The sequence below is a fragment of the Pezoporus wallicus genome, unplaced genomic scaffold, assembly GCF_028554395.1.
Source record: "Pezoporus wallicus isolate ANWC-B61680 ecotype Strahan unplaced genomic scaffold, APGP_CSIRO_Pwel_v1 contig_13961, whole genome shotgun sequence".
NCBI lineage: Eukaryota > Metazoa > Chordata > Aves > Psittaciformes > Psittacidae > Pezoporus > Pezoporus wallicus.
Genome location: NW_026639900.1, coordinates 56,499 through 78,851, shown reverse-complemented (window position 1 = coordinate 78,851; position 22,353 = coordinate 56,499). Strand labels below are relative to the sequence as shown.

At 49.6% G+C, this 22,353-nt stretch overlaps 1 protein-coding gene across 30 annotated transcripts in view; it reads left to right on the top strand.

Moving 5' to 3' along the window:
* The window catches only part of MSI2 (musashi RNA binding protein 2), a 212,775-nt gene that overhangs the window by 171,118 nt on the left and 19,304 nt on the right, over positions 1 to 22,353 (top strand). For 9 of the 30 annotated variants that reach the window (XR_008973069.1, XR_008973067.1, XM_057416706.1 and 6 more), the window contains 3 exons: positions 5,394 to 5,468; positions 18,768 to 18,791; positions 19,781 to 19,888. Coding sequence is in view for 23 of the 30 variants with exons in the window: in XM_057416706.1 (XP_057272689.1) it covers positions 5,394 to 5,468; positions 18,768 to 18,791; positions 19,781 to 19,888 (207 nt within the window). In the remaining 7 variants the exon portion in view is untranslated. Of the gene's footprint in view, positions 1 to 5,393; positions 5,469 to 8,412; positions 9,154 to 18,767; positions 18,792 to 19,780; positions 19,889 to 21,138; positions 21,166 to 22,353 lie in introns of those variants that run through there. The other 21 variants (XR_008973072.1, XM_057416723.1, XM_057416714.1 and 18 more) reach the window with 7 other exon arrangements.

Sequence of the window (22,353 nt, the reverse complement as noted above, 5' to 3'; positions counted from 1 at the left end):
TGGAGTGGGGAGAATGATCCTGTCTGTGGTAAATGATTAACACACACCCCCCCCCCGCTCCTGGAATATAGAAATTTGCATTTAAATGGATGTTTTAAAGAGGCTGTTTTACTCTTCCTGGCAAAAATAGAATGATGAAAGACGCAGGGTGTTCATTCTGACTAAAAATGATCTCTCCCCTTCTTTAGAGGAATTGAGTCACACATTATTCCCCTTCTTTTAAAGGTACCTCTGACAGCTCAGCATAGGTAATTGAAAATCCTGCCGGCTCCTCCATGGCCCGCAGGATGGGGAGAGCAGGGAGGAGCGCACCAGTGCAGGGCACCACAGTAATTACAAGTTTGAAGGCGATGGAATGGTATTTTAGTCCAGAGTATTGTGTCCAGGAAATACCAATTAAATGGGATAAATGATATTTAATGGCAACATTCTATTTGTGCACAAGGTCTGCTTACTTACAGTTGGTTCTCATTTGTTTCTGCCTGGATAGTTCTTCTTTCTTTATAACGTGACAACCTCTTGATGCTCTCTGCTCAGATTTGCTAAGCCAGAACGCTGCTAATCCATTGCCAGTGTACTTTTGTACAACCCCATGCATTTTCAGCCTCCTGCTCTATTCGTATCACTGGACTTTCCCTTGGTTGGCACCCTCTGTTTCCATAAGGCATGCATGAACAAGAGGGCATCTGGAGGTGTTCCCAGGCAGGAATGAGCCTTTCTCAGGCTGGTGTCCCTCATATGTAGCCTCTCTGGGATGCTTTGAGTTTTCTGTCCTGGGTTTAGATGATCCCAGAAACTCACGCATAAAAACCAGCCTTGAAAGCTGGTGCTTGGTTGTCCTGAGCTCTGCCAAGCAGGTTGAGATGGGCTGGCTGAGATGCTGGAGGATCCCAAAGCTTCTGGAGTGAGCATCAGGTCAGAGGAGACTGTTTTATGAGGATCAGGCTGTTACACTGAGACATCTGACTTCAGGCCCCGCTTGATTTGATAGGGAAAACTTCCCTGCCTTATTTGCTTTATCTCTGAATTAATAGCGCTTCTGTTCGCGTGGCTGGAGCAATCCATTTCAGGGCTGTGTAATTCAGTTACTTCCACTGATCATCTGTTTTTCTGTCCCCACACTCCACCACCACCCTGCCCCATAGTGTTTGGAAATTGCATTTTATGGTTAAAATATTTATCTTGTCCTCGTCAACCTGTGATTTGGTGGCCTGCATGTACCAGGGTGCTGGAGCATAGGCACTTCATTGCTCTTGTTTCTCTGCCTTTACCACTCGCGGTTCCTGAGGTTTGGGGTAGTGAAGGTGGTGGAGGAGAGAGCCCAGGTCACCCTGGGCAGGTCGAACGACCCAGGGCAGGATCCCTCCCCCTTCTCCCTCCAGCCAGGCAAGGAGTGAATGGAGCCAGAGTCCACCCCAGTGACCTGAAGGGAAAATTCAGTCCTTGGTGCAGTGTGATTCCCACCAGGATGGCACACTGGAAAAATATCATTTCAAGCCATAAGAAGCAAGGGAAGAAGCCCTCAGCGAGCAGATCTGCATCTGCACAGAGCCAGCAATTTAGGTGCCCCTTGGCAAATCCCTGTCCCATTGCAGTGGGGTGGGTCAGGTCACCCCAACCAGCCCTGCTCCGGCCGCTCTCACAGCACACTGGTTAGATTGCAAATGAGAGTGACTTGCTCAGAATTAATGATTGATTCATGTTGAAGGCCAGATGCTTCATTATCTGCTCAAGCTGTTTTTTTCATCTTCCAAGTTCCTGCTTTGCTACAGTGGCACCGTGTTAAATAATTAAGTGCTGCACAAGGAAATCACAACACACAAAAGTGAAGCTGTCTGGATGGCCATTATAAAGCCCCGTTTTCAAAGGCTGCCTCCAAGTGTTGAGAAGGGGGATGAGGGACAGCGATTGCTCCTTCCCAAGCCCTGAAGCTGCTTGAGGTAGGGCCCCATTCCACAGGGAGAGGGGGTAATTAACCCATCAAGTGATGAGATGCACGAAGTAATGTCCCACCGGAGGCAGCGTCTGTAGTAGCCAAGGATCCCGGGAGGCTGGTGCCAGCCCTGCCCCATTCCTCCTTTGCTGGACTGAAACGGAGCGAGTGGGGCTGCTCGTGGAGGATTTATATACCTGTTTCCAGAAGCCCTTGTTCAAGGTCACCTTCCCCAGATGCTGCTCATGGGCAGAGGAGGGGATGGCAGGAATGAACACACAAGACAGCCCGAAGGAAAGAGCGGGGAGCGGCTCCCTCCGAAGCTATTAAGGAAGTTGGTCTTTTTCATTAATCACAGCCTCCCCGAGGAGCCTGCAGCAGCCGGGGTCTAAAGGTGCGTAGGCAGCCGCTTCTGTGATGATTTGGTTGATTGGAACAAAATTAAAGTGTTCTTCTGAAAGGATTTTCTGACTCGGAGAGCGTGGGCAGGCTCAGCCTTTTGCCAGGGCTGCTCCTGGGCTGTCTCGGGCTCTGTCTGCTGAGGGGACACGCACAGGCTCAGGGGAGACCAGGGACGTCCATTAGCCACTCTGCATAAAGAACAGGCTGGCGTGGGTTCAGTTCCAGGACCTCTGTCTCCCTGGCAGCCCACCCGGCCTGAAGAGCTGCTCCCCAGCGCCAGGGATGCTGGTGAAGAGGCCCCGTATCCCCCCTCACAGGCGAGACACGCACCTGCGGCTGAGCGGCGGATGTTCGGTGGTCCAGAAGCTTGCCATGTGCCCAGAAGCCTCACCTCTGTCACCGAAGGGCATGCAGGTGTCACTGCATTGCCCCATGGCTTTTTGCCCCTCCATTCAGGACTGAAAACTTGGAAAAAGAAAAGAAGGCAACTGAGGAGCAGTGTTGATAGGAGTTGTCTCTGTCTCCCCTCCCATCTGAAGCAGTTCCCTGTGGGACGTCACAGTTGCTGTTATGGGGTTCAGCTCTGGAGGCAGCTGAAGCACTGCTCAGTCTGAGCTGGGGCCCCACAGGACTCACTTCTTCTGGCGATGGGCGTCTTGGACCCGCTGGTGTTTAATATTAAAGTTGGGCTCTTTTTAACTTGCAAACCCCTCCAGGGACAGGAGCACTCGGCCCATAAAGCTTGCACTCTCGGACAGCCGAAACAGCGTCTGTATGAACACCAGATTTCAGGTCTCCACCAGGCTCCTTCTATCCCTGCTCAAGGCAGAGCAGGCTCTGTGTTACTGCACACAGTCTAGGTAGGCTGAACTCATGCATAAAAGAAGCTCGTGCCCTTCAAAGAAAGTCATTCCTTTTTTCCATCAGGCGGTGTTTAATAGAGTAGCAGCTGCCCCTGAGGCGGGATTTGGGATGGGGAGCCCTTCGTTAGCACTGGATTCCTGGGGGCTGGCACAGCTGAGTGACCCCCCCAAGCTCCCACAGCAGCACCCACAAACACAGCCTCAGCCTTGCTCTTTAATTCCCGTGGAGCAGGAGATAGATCGGCCTTGGAGAGGGTGGGATAGCGGGGAGTCAGGAGTCCAGCTCGGGTCTCCTGTCTTCCCAGGATCCTCGTCCACCAAGAGCATGGTGGGGTGAAGGTCACCCTGCGCTGGGGTCGGAGCTGGGTGGAAGTGATGCTGGGAAAGCAGGGTTGGCTGTTGGTTGGAGTTCAGGAGGGTCTCACTTTGGAGGAGGTAATCCAGGCAAAACTTGGGGTTTTGGTGTAGCAACAAGGGACGATTACAGACTGATCATTCCCCAGGACTACTGAAGCAACTAAACTGCTCGGTGCCCAGTGCAGGATGAGAGAATGGCATCTAATGGGAGTGGTGGGTAGGTCAGCATGGCCATAATTTGGCTTGATGAAGCATCCACATGGGCATGGTGTTAATGCGCTATTGATATTCAGCCAGGCAATTTCCCCTGCGCGGCTCAGGCTTTGACTCGTTAGAGCAGAGCTGGGCACTGCAGCAGCAAATGAAGAGGAAAATTGAAGTAATGTTGTATTATAAATTTATGATTTCATCTGCCCGACCTCGAGCGCGCGGAGCGCTGGCGATGCAGGCGAGAGCCCCCCCAGGCAGCGCTGCCACCAGCATCCCGGCAGGGATGCATCCTGCACCCCACTGCCAGCTCCTGAAGTTAGCTGGATCACACCAAAACTGCGTGGTTGCCACTCGGAGAGGACGGAGGTGGTTTTGCTGGTGGGGCTCGCAGCGCTGTTAATGGCGCTGCGTACTGAGCAGACAATCCATTTATCAATATTGTTGTTTTTTAAAGAAAGAGGAGAAAAGATCTGTAAAGCTTAACTCCGAAAGAGCTGATTTAATGACAGAGGTGATTAATTTCTAAGGGAATCCAGCTGTTGAGCTGTGAAATAAATAAGCAGGGGCTAAGCAGTGTGTACACAGCGCTGAAAGCCGCCGCGTGCTGTCCGGGATGGTGGGGCTGCTTTCCCCTGGCACTGCTTAATCCCGTAATCAAAATTCATCCAAGCATTTTTATCTTCCGGTTTTAGGTTATGATTAATAGGATGTTGTATGTATGGATAAATCTCATCAGGAGCGGAGGGACTCGCAGCGGCAGAAGAATAGCTGTGTGATGTACGAGTGGATTAAAGAAGAAATAAAAGCAGAGATAGGAGACCCCCCAGAAGAGCCGCTCGGCTGCTAAATGTGTGCCTGGGCTCCAGTGGTTTGGGTTGGAAGGGACCCTAAAGCTCATCCAGTTCCCCACCACAGGCAGGGACACCTTCCACTAGAGCAGGTTGCTCCAAGCCCCGTCCAACCTGGCCCTGGTGCAGTAACTCGAGCATCTTTATTAACCAATATTCTCATGATAAAGCTCAAAAGCTGTCCGAGGCTGGATGTGTTTCTGCGCCTATCTCAGAAGCACTTCTCATGGGTTTTTACTTTCCTGAAAAATTAAAAGCTCTTTGACTCCCTTGGCTCATTGCTGTGGCTGCCTCCAACTCTTGATGTGTTAACTGTTGTCCTTCACACTCCCGGGATAAAGAATTACTACTACCTTAATCTCCAACTGTCAATAGCTCTGAAGCAAAGTACATTCATTGTAAGCTCTCCAAATGTCAGAGCAAACCTGTGTTATGTGTTTAGCCTTAGCATTTGGCATTTACTCTTCCAGCTAACAAGTATGCACAGTCCTTGGACTTGAGATACCAAAGTGCATGTTAATTACCTGAGTGACAGGTCTCGTGCACAGAGCCCAGCAGTTAGCGAGCAGGGAGGGCAGCCAGCTCCAGGGGTTTCTGTTCAAGATAATACCCAAACCTTTGGCAGCTTGGCACGAGCAGAATAAATCTGGGGGTTTGATAACGTTCCGTAGCATCGCCTCACCCATCCTCCATGTCATCTTGCATTGTGTTTAACAACAAAAAACCTTCATTAATCCTCAAACTTCTCTTTCTTTCTCTCTTTTTGTGCATTTGATCAAGGTTACCCAAATTTTGTTGCAACGTATGGCCGAGGATATCCCGGATTTGCCCCCAGTTACAGCTATCAGTTCCCAGGTATGTACATTTCATTTCCAGATTTACTTTGTTCCCCTCTTTCCTTCCTTTTCTTCTTTTTCTCCTGTCTTTTTAACTCCATAGCTGCAAGCTGAGACAGGCAAGTCTGCAGGGAGCATCTCACACACCAGCAGATCTTCTTGCTATTTTAAAATAGACATCTATATATACAGCCTTTAAATCCATTTTTTGCTAACGTGTAAATTGGTACTGGTTATTTGAAAACAAACTTCTTAAAACATACAGAAACAGAGATAATTTAAGAGCTATTACCCTCCCTTTGATGGGTTTTTACTTTCATGTATATTATAGAGATACACGCACAAACTCTCACACACATTCCCATTCTGTCCTCTGGTAAGTGTGTATTTATTACAAATGCAGTCTTGGAGTGTAAAGTCCAACCTTCCTGTGTTCTTTATCAATACCTCTGGTGTCCTTCGCAGTTTCTAGCTGTGTGCTGATGGTTCAGTTTGGCTCTGGTTTGGTTTGCCCCTTTCCTTGATGTGGCTGCCAGCAGCCGCAGCAGTGGGACCGAACTGGGGCTGAACACCCTCATGGGAAGGTCCTTTAGGGTGGGTGAGGATGTGGAGGGATGCTGGGCTCTACCCATGGCCCACTGGGGCCAAGATGCAGCCTCATGTTTTGCTTTGGGTCATTAGGATAAAACACTGTGTTGGAAGCATGCGTGTTATTTACATCCATTGGACAAACAGTGTCTTTGGGACGGTAGTGTCTGGGTTTTGCAGGACTGATAACACCAGAGGAGGCAGTGCTGTTAGGATTGGTTCTTATTGCCATTTCCGTTCACAAATGCTCTACTTAAAGCTCATCTGCCTCTTTCCCACCCCTGCTACACCCTCCCAGTCGGAGCCAGCTTCGAGACAAGAGGATGGCAGAGGTCCAGGCTGGCAGGGTGCAGCGTTAGTTGAATTAAAGAGGAGGTTTCAGAAGGCATTCACATGTTGTCTCACACTTTCCTCCTCCTTTCCTTGTAGCAGCTGATTCGTATGAAGACAGCTGAATTAGAGGCACCTTTGATAAGTTAAATGATGAAAATCGGCAGCTTTTAGACGACTTTAATTATAAACATGTCTAAAACGAGCGTGTCTGCTGGCTGACAGCAGAGGCACCGTTTGACTCTAGCCCTCGTGTTGATAAGGGCCTTGTTTTTCAAATCAGGCTTTCCAGTTATTTGCTGGTTGTTTTTAGTCTCTTGCAGAGACTGGATAGGCAGGAGAAAACCCAAGTGGATTGTCAGCACTGAAAAGGAGGTGCACCCACCTGCAGGCACCAGTTGTGCCTTCAGGAGCAGGGCAGCCAAGGGGAGATGCTCACAGTCCTCTGTTGCCTTGCTTGGATTTCCCTGCCCTGTTGCTCTGCCCATGTTGATTTGCTCCACTCCCACTCAGATTCTTTGTTCCTTAACAGCAGTCAGAACCAGTCACAGGATGGTTAGGTGGTTTGTCCCAGGTGATGTGGGACTCTGGTCTCTAGAGCCATGACCTGTCAGAGCAGTGCAGTGCACAGGAGCCTGGCCAGAGGCATAGTGTGAAGGGTTTGATGCCCATCAGCAGGATGGGGTGAGCTCACTGGAGCCAGGTGTTGGGAGGGAGGAATGCTGGCAGCAGAGAGCCCTGTGCCATGGGAGCATAGCTCAGGGTGCCCAGGGAGCAAGTCAGGAGCTGAGGATGGGGATGTGCCAGCACTTGCTGCTCATGCCTGCAGTGGGAATGGCAGTGGAAGTGCCACTCGCATGGTTGTGTCGTGCTGTGTCCTAGCTGTCTGTGGGGCTCTGCCACTCCCCTTTCACCCTTCTCTGCTGGAGGGAGCCATGTCCTGTGGCATCCAGCACCTACTCGTCCCCCAGACACCCATGGGAAGGAATGGAGTTGGCATCCTGACTGACCAGCCATGGGGAAAGGCACTTAGTGCTATGGGATGAACAGCTTGAGCGTGCTTCCAGCACGTAGTCATCCACCTCAGAAGAGCCTGAACACCCCAACCCTTCCCTTACAGTGTTCTGGCACTTGCAGAACTGCCCGTGGCACCCACGGCACGACTGTGGCTCAGGGTGTGAGATAGGAGCATGTGTGAACCTGAGAGAAATCTGTGGTTTCAATGAGCCGTCCACCGAGATGCCCCGTGTCTGATAGGAAAAGAGAAATCCTTGGCTCTTCCTGCAGGAGCAGCCCAGGCAGCCCTGCCTGCCTCCCAGCTCCACGGTGCCTGACCAGCAGTGGGGTTGCGACTGCACTGATGTGTATGATAAGTGTAGATATAAAAATAATACCATCTAGGTACGGAGCTGTGTTCTGAGGCTCCTTACGGAGACCTGGCCGTGCTTTCTGCTGCAGTGCAGTTGTGCTGTGAGCCCTGTAGTACACCAGCCTGGGCTGGCACCTGGCTGTCCTGGCGGGGGTTCATTGTCCCCGGGGGGTGTCATCATAGGGCTGTGCTGGGGGCAGTCACCAGCCCGCAGGCTCCTCGCCTGCCGCTGGGTGTTACTCCAGGTCCTCCTCGCGTTGTGCTGCCCGTTTACTTCATTGATCAAAGTCCCAACTGGAATGCCCATCTGAATTGAGCTGTCCTGCTGGTGCTCACCACTGTCCCAGTGCAGCGAGGGTACAGATGTCATGATCCATCTATTTGCATTTCAATTTCCATACTGGAGCTGCTGGCAGGTCCCCTGGATGGGTCCAATCCCGCATCCTCCTCTGCTCCCTGTCTGCACGGGTGAGACGCACACGATCGCTTTGGTGACTGCTGTGTCTCCTCTCATCATGCTATTTTTCCTCTATAACTCAGTCCAAAGCCTTTTCTTTTCTTTCTTTGTTTTTTTTATTGCAAACACTCCCTTTCTGTGTCTTTTTTTTTTTTTTAATTTCTGGGACTTATCTTTTCAGTTTAATCTATTAATTTCTGTTCTTATTTCACTTTGCAGACTATTTGCCGATTTCACAAGACATAATTTTTATCAACTAGTTCTTAAAGATGCATAACAAATTAATCGGGGTTTACTACAGTGCTAATGAGAGCGAGACAAAGCCTGGGTGGTCCATGTTTAATATCAATGTCCACTGAAAAATTGCTGCTCTTACTGGCTGGTTTGAATGACTGGACTCTTAAATTCTCTTTTTTAAAGGCTCCATATCCTCACTGCTTTGAGTTTGCTTTTTATTTCCTTTTGGGGTTTATTGGGGTTTTTTTCCTCTGCTTTGTGATGAGTTTATAATGCCCACTTGGAATGTAACTCACAAGGATGGGGATCAGGGGCGTTATGAAGGCATGACTTCTCACAAACTTCTTAGAAGTGATTTTATCATGGAAGCAAAACACAATGATGGGGGTCTCACAAACAGCCCCAAAGAGGGACACTGGCTCCTGTTAACACAGCGACATTGAGCAGTAGCACAAATCATCACCAGCGTCTCCTGTCACTAGGATCGTTAGCAACACAGGGTTTAATTGCTCAAAATGAGTGTCCTGTGCCTGCAGGTGTGACCCTGTGACTGGTGGCTGTGGGTGCAGCAGACCCACATGTGGTTTCTCCTCTTCCGTTCCCTTTGGTTGCTGGCTCTTTCTAGAGCTCTCATAATCATCATAGAATCATGGAATGGTTTGTGTTGGAAGGGACCCTAAAGCTCATCCAGTTCCAACCCCCTGCCACGGGCAGGGACACCTTCCAATAGAGGAGGTTGCTAGAAGCCATCAGAACCGGGGCCTGGGGAGCTGCTGCCCTGTCCAATGCCTTGTCACCAGTGATGCTCCCCCATTCTCTGTGTGATTGATTCTAATTCCAGCCTTTGCTTGCAAACCATGGGATGAGCTCTCCCCTGCCAGCTTCAGCTGTATCGCACCTCTTCATCTCCACCCAAATCTCAGAGGAGCCGCAAGCCCATGCGGCCATGGCTCCATCCATTGGCTTCATTAACAAGACCAGGTTCTGACATTTGGGTAGCAAACACACATCTTATTTAAATGCTGGTTTTCTTGAAGTGTTTCTACCCATCTCATAAGTTTGTGAGAAGTAAATTGCATGCTTACAGTAGAACTGTAATGCATTTTAATGTTTGTTAATCCACTTGTTCAAAATGTCAGTGTCAAAGGCTCTACAATACACGGCTGTGCTGTTCATTTCATTAAAGATGCTTGATGTAATAATTGGGTAGTTTTCTTTTGACTTTCCTGCAGGCAATAGCATTTTTTCTTTAATCTGTATGGCTTCTTATTATTTTGTTTGGGTTTTTTTTTGCTATGAATTGCTTTGCTTTTGTGAACTTGTCCTGGTGTGCATGATTTGCAAACATTTCTGCTGTTGTGAATTTTCTCATTTTTTGTAAATAGTCCATCTGTGCTTTTCTTTTTTTTTTTTTCTTTTTTTTTTTTGGTTGGTTTTTTTTTATGCCTTTTCTCCTGTAAGTACCTGAGGTAGAAAACGATAATAAATTGTTTACAACGGCTGTGCTGTGTTGCTGCTCTCTTAGCTTGCAGGTTTCATATATTGGTTTGGACGCACCAAATAACCAGTACCAATGACAGTTGAATAAAAGACTAAAACAACCATCACTCACAGTGTGTGACCCGGTGTTTGAAGAACCTGCAGACGAACAGTTACGTACGAGGTGTGTTTACAGCAAAAACTAAACCCAGTGCTCTTGTAATTGGGGGAGAGGAGTGATGCTGGGTCACAGTTAAAGTGTTGCACCACTGCGGTCAGCGCAGACCCTGCCAGCGCCCGAGGTGGGTTTAAGCATCAAGCCCATAAGCCAATTAGAAACCCCTGTGGCCAGCTCTGCAGTACTAAAGGGCAGGAATCTGTTCCTGCTGTTTGGAAATTGAAAGGAAAATCGGGTGACTCCTGTCGCTGTGAGGGGCCCTGGCTGCAGTGGCAGCCGGGGTTCTCAGTTATCCCGTCTTGCATCGTTACCTGGATGTTCAGGGATTCTCAAAGCTATTTAGAAGCCTTCAGCTCAGGAATTTAATATTAGGGGTATTTTAATTAAAGGTTTGTTTGCTTGTCTGTTTGTTAAAGCTGATTAAAACCTTTTTGTGTGGGGAGAGGTGGGAAAAACCAGGTATTTCCACAAACTTCTGAGAGCTCGGGGAAATACACTTGATTATTAATGCTGGTCTTCCATAGTGTGCAGAGCCCAGCCTTGGGTCACGCTCCTGCAGTGCCTGGTGCTGTGAAAACCACACAAGACCAGTTTGAAGTCTAAATTGATGGGTTTTGTTATTATAAGAGTGTTTAAGACCATCTTTCTGTTAAACTGTAGAGGTTAATTTGGTTGGTTTCCTGATGGCAGTCACAAACTGTTGACTTGTCAGCCATAGGGGCTGGCAGGAGGTGTTCTTGTGTGGAAGTTATTTGTGATGCTTGCCTGGTAGGTCTAATCATTATTTTCTGAGTGAGGAAAAGGAGCTGGTACCAAAGAAAAGGGTAATTATTACAGTAATGACATGCTTAAGGCTTCTTTTTCATGGTGACTGAGAAGAGGGGAGGTAAGGAAGTTCCTGTATCTGTTATGCAGGGCACCCAGCAGTATGAGACCAGGCTCCCGCAGGTCTCACTCGTGGTTAGTAACCTGTTACAGGGAGTGCAGGGGGGAATGAGAGGAGCAGTTTGTAGCATCAGCATACTGCAGAGCTTACCATCCCCTGTGTCAGGTTGTGGTGGCACAGAGCAATGGCCACACTGAGGAGGTGCAGCTTTGCCTTGCTGAGTGTGGCCTGGCAGGGTCCAGGAGTTGGACCCCTTGGAAGGAGCATAAACCAGAGCCCACACAGCACTTAGCTGTGAGTCACCAGCCAAGGTCTGGCTCCCAGTGTGATGCACATGGTGCCTCAATGACCCAGAGCCACATTCCCATGTGCAGAAGCACCCAGCTAGCCACTGTGGTGATGTAAAGCGACCTTAAAGTGGAGATGCTGCCTACACGTGGCTCCTTTGCCAGTAGGGAGTAATGAAGTCAGTATTAATAAGAGTCAGCTCTGTAAAGCACTCATTTAAAGCGCCGTTACACAAGTCTAAGATTGTATAACATTTAGTAATGGGAGCAGAGTTTGTCTGGTCATGATACCTTAATGGTCAAACTTAACATTAAGAATGAAGGAGAAATTGCTGGCAGCTGCAAAATAGGAGGGAGAGATATAAAAGATACTTTAAATTGTCTGTTCCGTTGGTTAAGCCTTGTAACAGTAAGAGATGTGGAGCAAAGCTGGGAATGTTTCTCACTCCTTTGTCTAATCGTTAACTGCTTAAAATCTGCTCTGCCCATCCCTGTGCTGCATGCTTTAGTTTTTTTCCCCTTAAAATGTTACTGCATCTGCATGGCATAAAAGTGCATTGACAAAGTGCATTTGAGTCTGCTGGAACCACCTTAATCACCACTCTTCAACCTCTCTGTTTCAGCCTCCATCAGTGTGAACAAAGCCCATAGACTGGACCTGATTTAAAATTAGGATTGGGGGGGGGGGGGTTTGCTGGCAGAGGGCAGGCTGAAGAGGGACCATTCACTTTGCAGGTGCATCCCTGGAGTGAGGAGCAGCTGGAACTGCAGACAGCAAGCTGAGAAATTAATATAGCAAACCCATCAGTTTCCAGCCAGAAGGTGCTGCTTCAAGTTCTGCCTAGGTGACAGAAGCTTTTGTTTTGACACAGGAAAAAGTGGTACCTGGAGGGGTTCCCTGAGGCCAGGCAGAGTTTATGAGCTTTGCCTCTTGGGCATCTTTTTTTCTGGGAAGAGCTGCATTTTTTGTGATGTAAAGAATTGCACAAAATTCCTTTTTCATTACCCATTTTCCCCACCCCTTAAAATGGTCGCTGGATGTTGAATTGAAGGTGAGGGATGAGCTGTTGATCCGAGTCAGTGGTCCAGCCTCCACCCATTCCCATGGCAGCAGAGTGTGGCCAGTAGTAAAGCTCCCTGTCCCCCTTTCCTGCCCTCTCTGCATGAGCAAGGCTGCTCTTGAGGCTAAGGAGCAAAGCTGCCCAGATCCTTCATTAGGTTTTCTCTACTGATACCTTGGGTGACTGCTTGAGCAATAAGAACATCTTGAACATTGAACTTCAGTGCTGATTGTCCTGTTCTTAACTGCTCACTGATCCGTGCTTGGAGTTTGGGACAGGCTTTAAAACTTCAGGGTCATTGCCCTGAAAATGAGTGATCGTAAAGGGACAGGGAGGAGAGAAGAGGAATAAAAACCCCCAAACCTGCCCTTCTCTCAGGAGCTCTTTGCATTTTGGGGTGATGCTGCAGCACCAGAACTCCTGAGTGATGATTCCTGCTGTGAACAGGCCACAGCTGCAGCAACTGGGAAGTGCAATGAGACTGGTTAGTCACAAGAATAAGGAGGCATAATGCGAACACACATGTATGGAAGAAAGCAAGCATGGATAAACCCTATAGAAAGAAGAACATGATCTGGTAACGCTAGTTCTGCTGTACAGGATTCCATGTGTCTGAGCTAGCCAGAAGCACAGTGGCTAGCTGCTTTTACACCTTATGTCTTGGTAGATACAGCTTTTAACTGTAAAGCTGGGGGTTGCAGAGAAGTGAAGGAGATTCCTCTCCTTAAAGCACAGAAACATTGAAATGTGAGTGGTTTTCAAGCACACTTGGTAGCATTTCAAGCTGATAATTGAGCTTCCAAGTCCTCCTTTGCCCAGAGGCAGTAATACGTACTCACTGCAGTGATGCCCTGAAGGTTTCTGGCCTCAGCATCACAATCCTCTCCCCTGACCTTTTTCATGACGTGGATTAGGAAATCCCCAGGGACAGTTCCTCCAGCGAGGCAGTGGGAAGCTCCCTGTCTGCCAGCAGTGGCTGTTGCTGCAGCATCCCTCTGACAGGAGCATTCACTTGCGCCTTCGACTCACATAGGTTGTGAAGAGTTTCTCTACCTCTGATAAGCTTGTCCTCTGATTAATTCTCTTCTCTTTTGCATACTTGCCTCTTGTCTGCATTGAATTTTTCCACCTTCAGCCTCTGGACATTAGTTCTTCCTATGCCTTTGCTCATCATCAAAGATCTGTCTTTTAATAATACTTACCCAGTTTAGGGCATTCATAAAAATTTAACTGAGCAGTTTAACCAAATAGCTCATTTTCTGTACCATCGAAGCAGCCGAAATGAAGCTTGGAGCAAATCAGTCCACTTTGCTGAACTTTGTATGTGTTCCTTCACGTGGTTCCATCTAACCTGCCCTTGTTCATTCAGCAGCAGGTGACTGAGGCGCAGAGCTGCTGTGCTGCCTGGCAGCCCGGGTGCAGTGAATTCACAGGTATTCCTCCCCCTGCAGCCGTCCTCTCATTTATCCTTACCTGGTTTATTAAAAATCAATAGCAAACGTTTGGCTTTGGGCTTTCAAATGAGAAATGCTTTCATCGGCGCGCTCAACTCGGTATTAAACAGAACTGCTTTCAGGAGGCGACTTGGTTCAGCTTCTCTTTCACCCACATCGGCTGCATTCACTTCAAGCTTGTAATTCTCTGCGTTTCACCAGTGACTAAATTAGGGAGAATCCAGATTACATATTGAGTTTGACTGGTGGGAGGCATCGTTGTCATAGGACGCATCACAGAAGTCTGGCAGATGCCTTGAAGCTGCTCTAGGATGGGAGCAGTTTCTGAGTAAATAAACTCCATCAGCTCCCAGCTTTGGCTTTTTGGTTTGCGGTTGTTTGAATAAATAGTTTTCTTAGAATAAACTGTTTGCTTTTGAGAAGTTTCCCAGTTTTCTGCACGGTGAAATAACCTCAAAAGGGTTCTTGCACTTGAAACAACACAGAATGATAATTTGGAGACAAACAAGGCTTTGTCTCACTGATGCATAAAGTAATTACTGCATCATTCTCGTTTTAAAACCCGTGGCCTGAGAGTGGTAACAGCTGAAAAATGGGTCATTTGCTGTGCATAAAGTGGAAGTGCCCGAGTGGAAATGGACTCTATTTGGGGTTTATTGTTTGGTTGGAATTCCAAAGCAGAAGTATTTGTTCATAATAACATCCATCTGCAAACATGCATCCGGCGTGGAGCGCGTTCCAGTGGCTGACGTGGGGAATTCTAGGGAGCCTTGCCACGCGCGGTACATTTTAAGCAGGAGGTGATTGTGCCTTGGCTAGCTGCAGTGAGCTGCTTAATGAGGCTGCCATTATGCGTGATGGGCTGTAGCTGAAGCTCGCTAATTTTCTGACCTGGTGAAATAGATTTTAATAAGCTTGATGTAACACAGCGTATAAAGACAAAGGGAAACACTTAATGGGGCTGTCACAAGCAGGGACTCTGGGTGGGCTTGGAGGTGCTAAAAGTGTTAATAGAATTGATCAAAAGCTCAGGAAAGCAATTCTCATTGCCACGGAGGTCTGCCCTGCGCCTCGCCTCGTCCCTTCTGCTTGCTGTCATGTGGATGCCGCTATCCCGCTGCTTTAAAGGCAAACCAGGTGGGAAACACGAGACATTCCAAGCAGGGCTTGGAACTGCCTCCACGTTCGATTCCTACAGCAAGAGCTGTGGGAGAGCTTAGGGAGAGTCTTCAATCGAATCCCAAAGAGTTAATTGCTACTAAACTGTGATAATGAATTGCGAATGATTTGGTAGAATCCCGATCTTTCATCAATTCTCGCTAAACCTTGAGTTCTCTGGGTATATTCTTCTCTAAACATTGAGCGTTTCATCTAAAGCTTCAAATGGGAGCAGGGTTTTTTTCTTTCTCATTCTTGTTTCCTTATAGAAAGTTGGGGGGGAGTCTGAGACAAGGGAGGCCTGAAAGATGAAGGGTTTGAACATAAAGGGATTGTTTTGGGACGGAGCTTTCCCTCTTGCGTGCTCACCATTAAAGGCTACATTCTGTCCGGTAAATTGGACCCACGCCTGCCTGCCTCCCAAAGAAAAGCCACCAGGCTCTTCTGCTTCAGGGGTTTGAGTCTCGGATACTTTTGAAACGAAGCCCAAAGATCCTACAAAGAGGATAACGCTGCCTAATGGAAAGAATAATGCAAGCGAGAGCCCATTTGAAATGACAGCTGTGAGCCTCGCAAAGCTTTTCGGTGCTGATCAAAGCCGCTGGTAACCGTGTTTGAAAAGAGGGGATCCGTTTCCCCCTCTCCTTTTCCCACTCAACCTGCAGATGATTTTATATTCCTTTGCCCCTGGGAGATCCAGTGAACCTCCTAAGTGATGGGTGTTCGGATCAGCACACTGGGGAGCACCAGTGGGGCCAAGTGGTTTGGGGCGGGTACAGCCTCAGAGCTCCATCCTGTGTGCATAGGGCCCCCCACAACCCCCACAGGGAGGATACTGCAAGCACTCCCATGAACACAGAGCTTGTGGGGCACAGTTTTATGGGGCCCTTTCTGTTATTCTCCATGCATGTCCCATCATTGGGGTTGTTTTCTGAAGTCTGGTGGTGATTGGAGTATCTCAGCTGCTGGTTTTATTCTTGGTTAAAATCCCTGTGCTTATTGCTGGAGTATGAACAGATGCCCTGGTGTGCCCCAAGTGCTTTTGCCATTACAAGCAAAGTCTTTGCATGATGTTTTGTGACCTAAGAGCTAATTTTGTGATCTTTGTGGCTACTTTTTGGTTTGATTCCTATGGTCTGGCTGTTTGTAGAGGACGGGGTCTTGTGTCCTTTGGGGGGTGCAAGACATTTGGGGTCTTCAGGGGCTGAGTAGAGCAGGTCTGAAGGAGTCAGTGATTGCTCATAGGGAAAGCCAGGGCTGCACCCGAGTCCTGGCAGCATGCCTGGAGTAAGGGGTTTCCAGTTGCTCCTGGTGGCCTCGGAGCCAGCTTCAGGCTGGGGTAAAGGAGAAATCGGTGGTTTGGGAAGGAAGCAGTCCCACTGGAGCAGGATATGGAGCAGGAGGGAGCGTGTCCTTCCCCCGGAGCCCGTGATCCCCTGGAGGTCCCTCCTCGGGCACTGTGGCTCCCACCGGATCTGTTCACAAAGCCTTGGAAAATCCACGAAATCCCAGGCTCCTGGTGGTGTCTCCTGGGTAATGGCAAGTGCAGGACTGAGCAGCCGGCCCACATCCAGCCCTGCTCTGGGCTGCCCCTCAGTCCCACTCCTGCAGGCTGTTGTGCCTTGGGGAGAGCAGTTGCTTGCAGGCAGCCATTGACTAAATCTGTCTCCATAGGGCAAAGCGCTGAAAGCAGCTGTGTCCGTCTTCCCTGGCACAAAGCTGCCTCAGTATTTACAGTGGAACTGTTGGTGCAGGGAGCAGCAGAGTTTATCTGTGAAAAATGGAACTCCAAACCCTGGCTCCAGCTCATTGGGAGCAATGCGAGAGCATGGAACCGGTGTGAATCCTCAGGGCTTCCCTGGACAGCGTGCGAGCCCATTGCAATACTTTTAGTGTAAAATATCTTCTAATTGCAATGCCCAAGGTGGGCACTTTTGTCCTGTTGAGCAGCTTTGGTACCTGGCTGTCCCTAGGCAGTTGTAAGCAGCGGATACACAAAGGACAGGGATCATTTCAGCAGGAATTGGAGTGCTTTAAACAGGCACCGAAGGAATTGATCTCTGCTTTTGATTTCTCAGTTGACTTCAGCGAGCCGGGGGCCAGGGGAGGGCACTGTGCAGGCACACAGCCTTGCCCAAGCATCAGTGTGGTCTCGGGGCCAGAAATAGGTTCTGTGGGCAAGCAGGTTCCTTCTGGGGGCTGGCGACCAGCAAAAGGGCTTGCTAATGCTTTCCTCTTCGTTAAAGAGCTGCAGATAGCTCAGTTCTGGGATGAGCACAGGCAGAAGTGGGGTAGAGACAGGAGCTCTAGGAGTACACCGAACAGGTTCGGTGCTAATTGTGCTGTCGCTGTGGTGCCATCCTTTGAAGTCTTTGCTGGCGTGGAAGTTTATAAACAATGGGAGGCAATAATCTAGCGTGACCAAAGTGCTTAAACAGGGCCCTGGGGCTGGTACGAGGGGAATTAGAGAGATTAGTGCTGGAGCTTGAGACTAGAACCTGTGAGCATCCCTGCCTGCCTGCAGACGGCTTTCTCAAGTCCTTGTGCTGCTTTGTGCCTGGTTTGATCCCGTTTGCGACGTGAGGACAGCGTCAGCTGCTGATCTCTGCTGTGAGGTTCAGGAGCAAGCAGTGAGCAGCGTTAGTGCGAAGGAGCTGATCAATGCAGGGCCTGGCAAACGTCGTTCCAGTGGTGGGCATTGCTTACTTACAGGACCTTGGATTGATTTTGGGGTCCTCCAGTGATGGAGCCAGCCTGGGAGTCTGTATTGGTGAGCAGGTCTTGCCAATGATAATCAATCCTGGTTCCATCTCCCGCTGTGGCTCTGCCCTGCTGCCAAGTGCAGCGGTCCCAGGCAGAGCACAAGCAGCCCATCACACTTGAGTTGTTTGGAATGCCATGTCGCGGAGATGCTTTTATCTCAGAACTGGGATAATGGCTTTCTTTGGGGTGGAGGGATTAATTTTTCACACATCTGTCCCCTGGAATGCGCTAACAGAGCCTTTGTTCGGGCTCTTTCTGTTGAGTGCCTTCTCCACCCTTGTTATTTCATCATTCTTTTGCATGGCAAAACTTTTTGTCCTGCATTTCAAAGAGATCCTGAGCGTCCCTGGCACTCGAGCAAGAGAAACAAACTTTCCAGCCCCTCTTTTTATGCTGTTTGCGGGGGATGCTGGGTGATTCGAAGGGGATTTGATTGGTTTTGGCAGGGGCGTTTTATTCCATGGAAAATCCGCAGCTCTTCTGATCCCTTAGTGACGGTTTAGGGAGCCCCTGGAGTCTCCAAATGCGATTTGCTGGTGGCCAGCTGGTCCTGGATGTGCCATGGGAACGCTGAGGACGCTGCCCCTGGGACATGGGCAGGAGGAGAGGCTGTGGGGATGGTGCCAGCTCTGCTCCTGCCTTACCCACAGCAGGAGGGCTCGGGGCTTGGCCTGGGCATGGCTCCGCATGGAAACAAAGACCCAGAGCCTCAGCCCTTGTCCTGCAGATGCCTTCCTGCTGTTTGGAGGTTGATTTGACTCTACCACTGAAGTCTTCTCACTCTAGTGTATCACAGCTCTAGCCCTAAATGTATGTTGGGGGTCCCAGCCAGGGTTGGTGGCTCCATCACCAGCAAGGAGGAGTTTAGCACTTGGGTATTTGGTTATAATAGTCCCCTATCTGGATGCTCTTCCTCCTGCATCCCACTCCACACATCATAAAACCAAACAGATTCCCACTGACGTGAAGGGACGGGATTTGCTCTGTGTTTCATGGGCTCTGCTCACAGGGAACAGCAGCCAGGGGTAGCAGAGCCTACATTTACCTCTACTGTTTTCTTTCCCGCTGCAGCCCTATTACCATATTTAAATGCAAGTATGTCTGGTTTTAATTGCTGTTTTCAGTAGCTTCAAGTCACTGTAGCCTAGTTGTTCTCTGCTCCTTTCCTCCTGGTAGATTGCCAGTAGCTGAGGTGATAGTGCTAGAGGCAGTGGGGCTTGTAGTCTGCTTGTGTCTCTGGGGCTTCTCTCTTCTGTCGCCTCAGTTGTTCCTCTGTGGTCCTGCAGCATCGCAAAGCAGCTGTGATCAAAGCCCCGGAGCCCTCTCAAGAGGCAGGTCCACGGTGGTCACTACCCCCAGGGTTCTCCTGTTGGGAGCAGTCGGAGCTCCCCAGAGACCAGGAACCACCGAGGGTTTGGTTGTGATGCAGCAAGGGGGGTTTGGGGTTCTTGCTGGTCACTGGACCTTACTGCCCTCCTAAAATACCCACGTTTGAAGTCAGAGCCTCCGGCAGACCTTTGGGTATTAATGAAGTAAAGAACCTAAACCTGCACTCTTGCCAGCAGCATTTCATTCCTGTGTCAGGGCTCGGGCCCCTGTAGCAGGGGTGTCTTAGAGCTACTTGATCGGCGGCTGTTTTGCTTTCAAGAGCTTTTCCCTTTCTCTCTTTTCTGTTTTAAATTACATTCCAGTGATTCCTTTTCTGCTTGATCCCAGCAAATCTGTGATCTCGCCATGAGGGCCTCCTCGTATTTTCCATTAGTGCTCTGTCTGGAGATCAGCATGTTATTATCACTTGCAAATAAGCAAAGAGAAGAGTTCCCTGTCGTTTTGGGAAGCGGTCTGACCCCAGCCGGTCGAGAGCCCAGGGATGTAAGCGGTGTGCCGCGGCCAGGCACGGCCAACACATTCCTCTCTGCCAAGGGGATTTGGGCCACCATTGTGCCAGCAGGGACCACTGGCAGTGGGCACGTGACGATGGCTCCATTGGTGGCATGGAGAGCCGGGATGGCAACCATGCCCCACACTGACTCGCGGTACCCGCTGGCTTCTGTCTTTACCCTTCTCCTTCTCTCCATGGCCAGGTTTTCCGGCAGCGGCCTATGGACCAGTAGCAGCGGCAGCCGTGGCAGCAGCAAGAGGATCAGGTAGGGGGGCCCGTGGAAGAGCAAACCCTCAGAGTGCAGGGTCAGGTAAAAGCTCTGTCGGTATTCTGTGTGGCTGCAGCTCTCCATCATTTCTCTGATTTCTTCCTCACACTTATCCCGGGGACCTGAAAACAAATGATCAGAAACTAAAAATCATAGAAAAGCACTAAATCAAATCGACCCCAATCCAACCCCAAACTACAAGCAGAGGCCATGGAGCACCTTGCAGGAGATTGGCGTAAGAACTGCCAAACCCAGGGTAGATATTCTGATTTGTTTCTTTCTTTATTCCTTTATTACGTTGGTTTCTTGGTTTCTTTCGTTTAAATTCGAGGTTATAAAAGACCCCCCCCCACCCCCCCCCAAAAAAAAAGAGATTAATTTGTGGGTTTGAAGAAAAGCTTTGGCTCCTCATGGAAAGCTGGTGCTGGGTTGAGGTGGTGGTGGCAGTGGCACTGGGTGCTCCGGCCGTGCCCAGAGCCTCTCTTGCCTCCTCCACCATGGCCAATGTGAGGGGTCCATGTCCCCCTGGGGACAGTGCCTTGTCCTGGCACGGGGCGATCACAGCAGCTGGCATTGGCCACCCGTGTGTTCAAAGCCTGCCTGCCTTCACGAGGAGCATCGAAGCTTTCCTTCCTGCCCTTCTGAAAACCTCTATTTTTTTCCCTTTAAGGGAAATAAATAAATGGTTGCCAATTTACGACCTCAGGTTTGAAATTCAGCTCAACAAGTGAATTCTAGCGCTTTGCTCAGGTGATGAAGTGTTCAGTGCAGCCATCAGTGAGCTGCTGGCCTCAGCTCAGCCGTGCCCGGCTCGTGGCTCTGGCAGGGGCTCTGCAGCTCACTCATGGCACAGCCCTGCAGCGGGGGCTCCTCGGAGGCTTTTCCGGCATTCCCGGTGGATAAACCCGGCTCTTCCCGAAAAGACCCGACCGACCCGCTGCAGGAGGGGTTGCGAGGAGGGCGCAGGTGTGTCTCGAGTGCGAGCCTGATGCCGTGGAGGCCAAAGAAAGACACCAGGAGAACTCCGTTCCATGCAAACTGGCACTGCTTGCAGGCTACAAAGGATTATCTGTACCAGTTTCATCTTGTGGCATGTAGAGAGCGCCTAAGGGGTGACTTGCCAGACTGGTTGTGGGCATTCCCCATCTCCCGGCTTCTCCTTCTGCCCCTTCGTGGAGGGGAGCAGAAACCAAACGCAAAGAAAACAAAGCCAAAACGAGATTGATTTTCCCTGCGATTTCAGGAAAACAGACTTCATCGTTTCTGCCTCTTCCCCATGTTTTGCCCTTCAGGTTTTGTTTTACGTGCAAACAGAGCTGGTGAGTTGCCCCTTAGCGAGGCACAGAGGGTTTGGCTGGATTAACGTTGCTTCCCTGATGGTTATTCCTTTTCTTTTTAATCGGAGTGCTTTTGGTGCCCATTACAACTGAACTGAGCATTGATCAATTCTGTGCCTGAAAATCATTTGTCTTTAATTTGAGTGTCTTTTGGTTTTCCTTCTGTTGGGTTTCCTGGTTTTGGTTTGGTTTCTCTTCGGTTTTTGTTCTTTTTTTCATTTGAACTTGCGATACGAAACTAAACCTAACCCTAAATTAACAGCACCCTTTCTGGCAAGTTTAAAGAGCAGTATGGTGTTTGGAAGCGTCCTTTCAAGCCTCAAAATTGCCTGTGTGCACTAAACTGGCAAAACTGAATCAAAATGAGCCCCCATCCCGTCCCCAGCCCTGAGATCTCAAGGAGGAAGATGGGTTTGTCCCTGGCCCGGTTCACATTGGCAGCGGAACGTGCCCTGGGAGCAGTGATGTGTCACATAGAGTCATCTCCATCCAAAGCCAGTTTTTGGAAGGGACATCCTGGGTTCGCCACTTCCATCCAGCAATGGTAGTGAATTGTATTCAGGAGCAGTCGAGAGCAATCGATCTTGTGCTGCAGTGTATGGGCCCGATTCATTACAAGAAAAATGGTTGGGGTTTGGGTTTTTTCCTTCTTTTTCTTGGGTTTCTTTTTCCTTTGCAAATTTGCACAGCCCTCCTTCACGTGTGCCTGATCCGAAAGCACAGCTGGCCCATACTGGCTCCTTTCTGCCAGGACATGGAAGAGAGCTGGAAAACATCCAGGCAAGAACATCCCACCACCCCTCTGCTCACTGGGCAGTGCTTTGCTGAGAGGTCCCCATTGCTGCTGCCCCCTCTTTGCAGCACTCCAGCCCCATCAGCTCACTCCAAATTGACCTCCTCTGCTCTCTGGCCCCATCCTGCTGGCTCTTCCCCACCTTCTCGGTGTCACTGCCAGCACGGTGGGCACTGACCACCTTAGTTTCTCCCTGGGGTGTTATTCCTCCTCTTAGGAAGCCATCCAGCGAAAGGAGCCCACCCAGGGGCAGTTACCTCCATGGGGGCATCTTCCCTGCCCTCACCCCTTCTTTTCCCAGTGCAGCATGTGAGGATGCAGTCACCAGCTTACCATGCTAGATGAGCAAGTTCTTTGATCTATCACAGCAGCTCCCT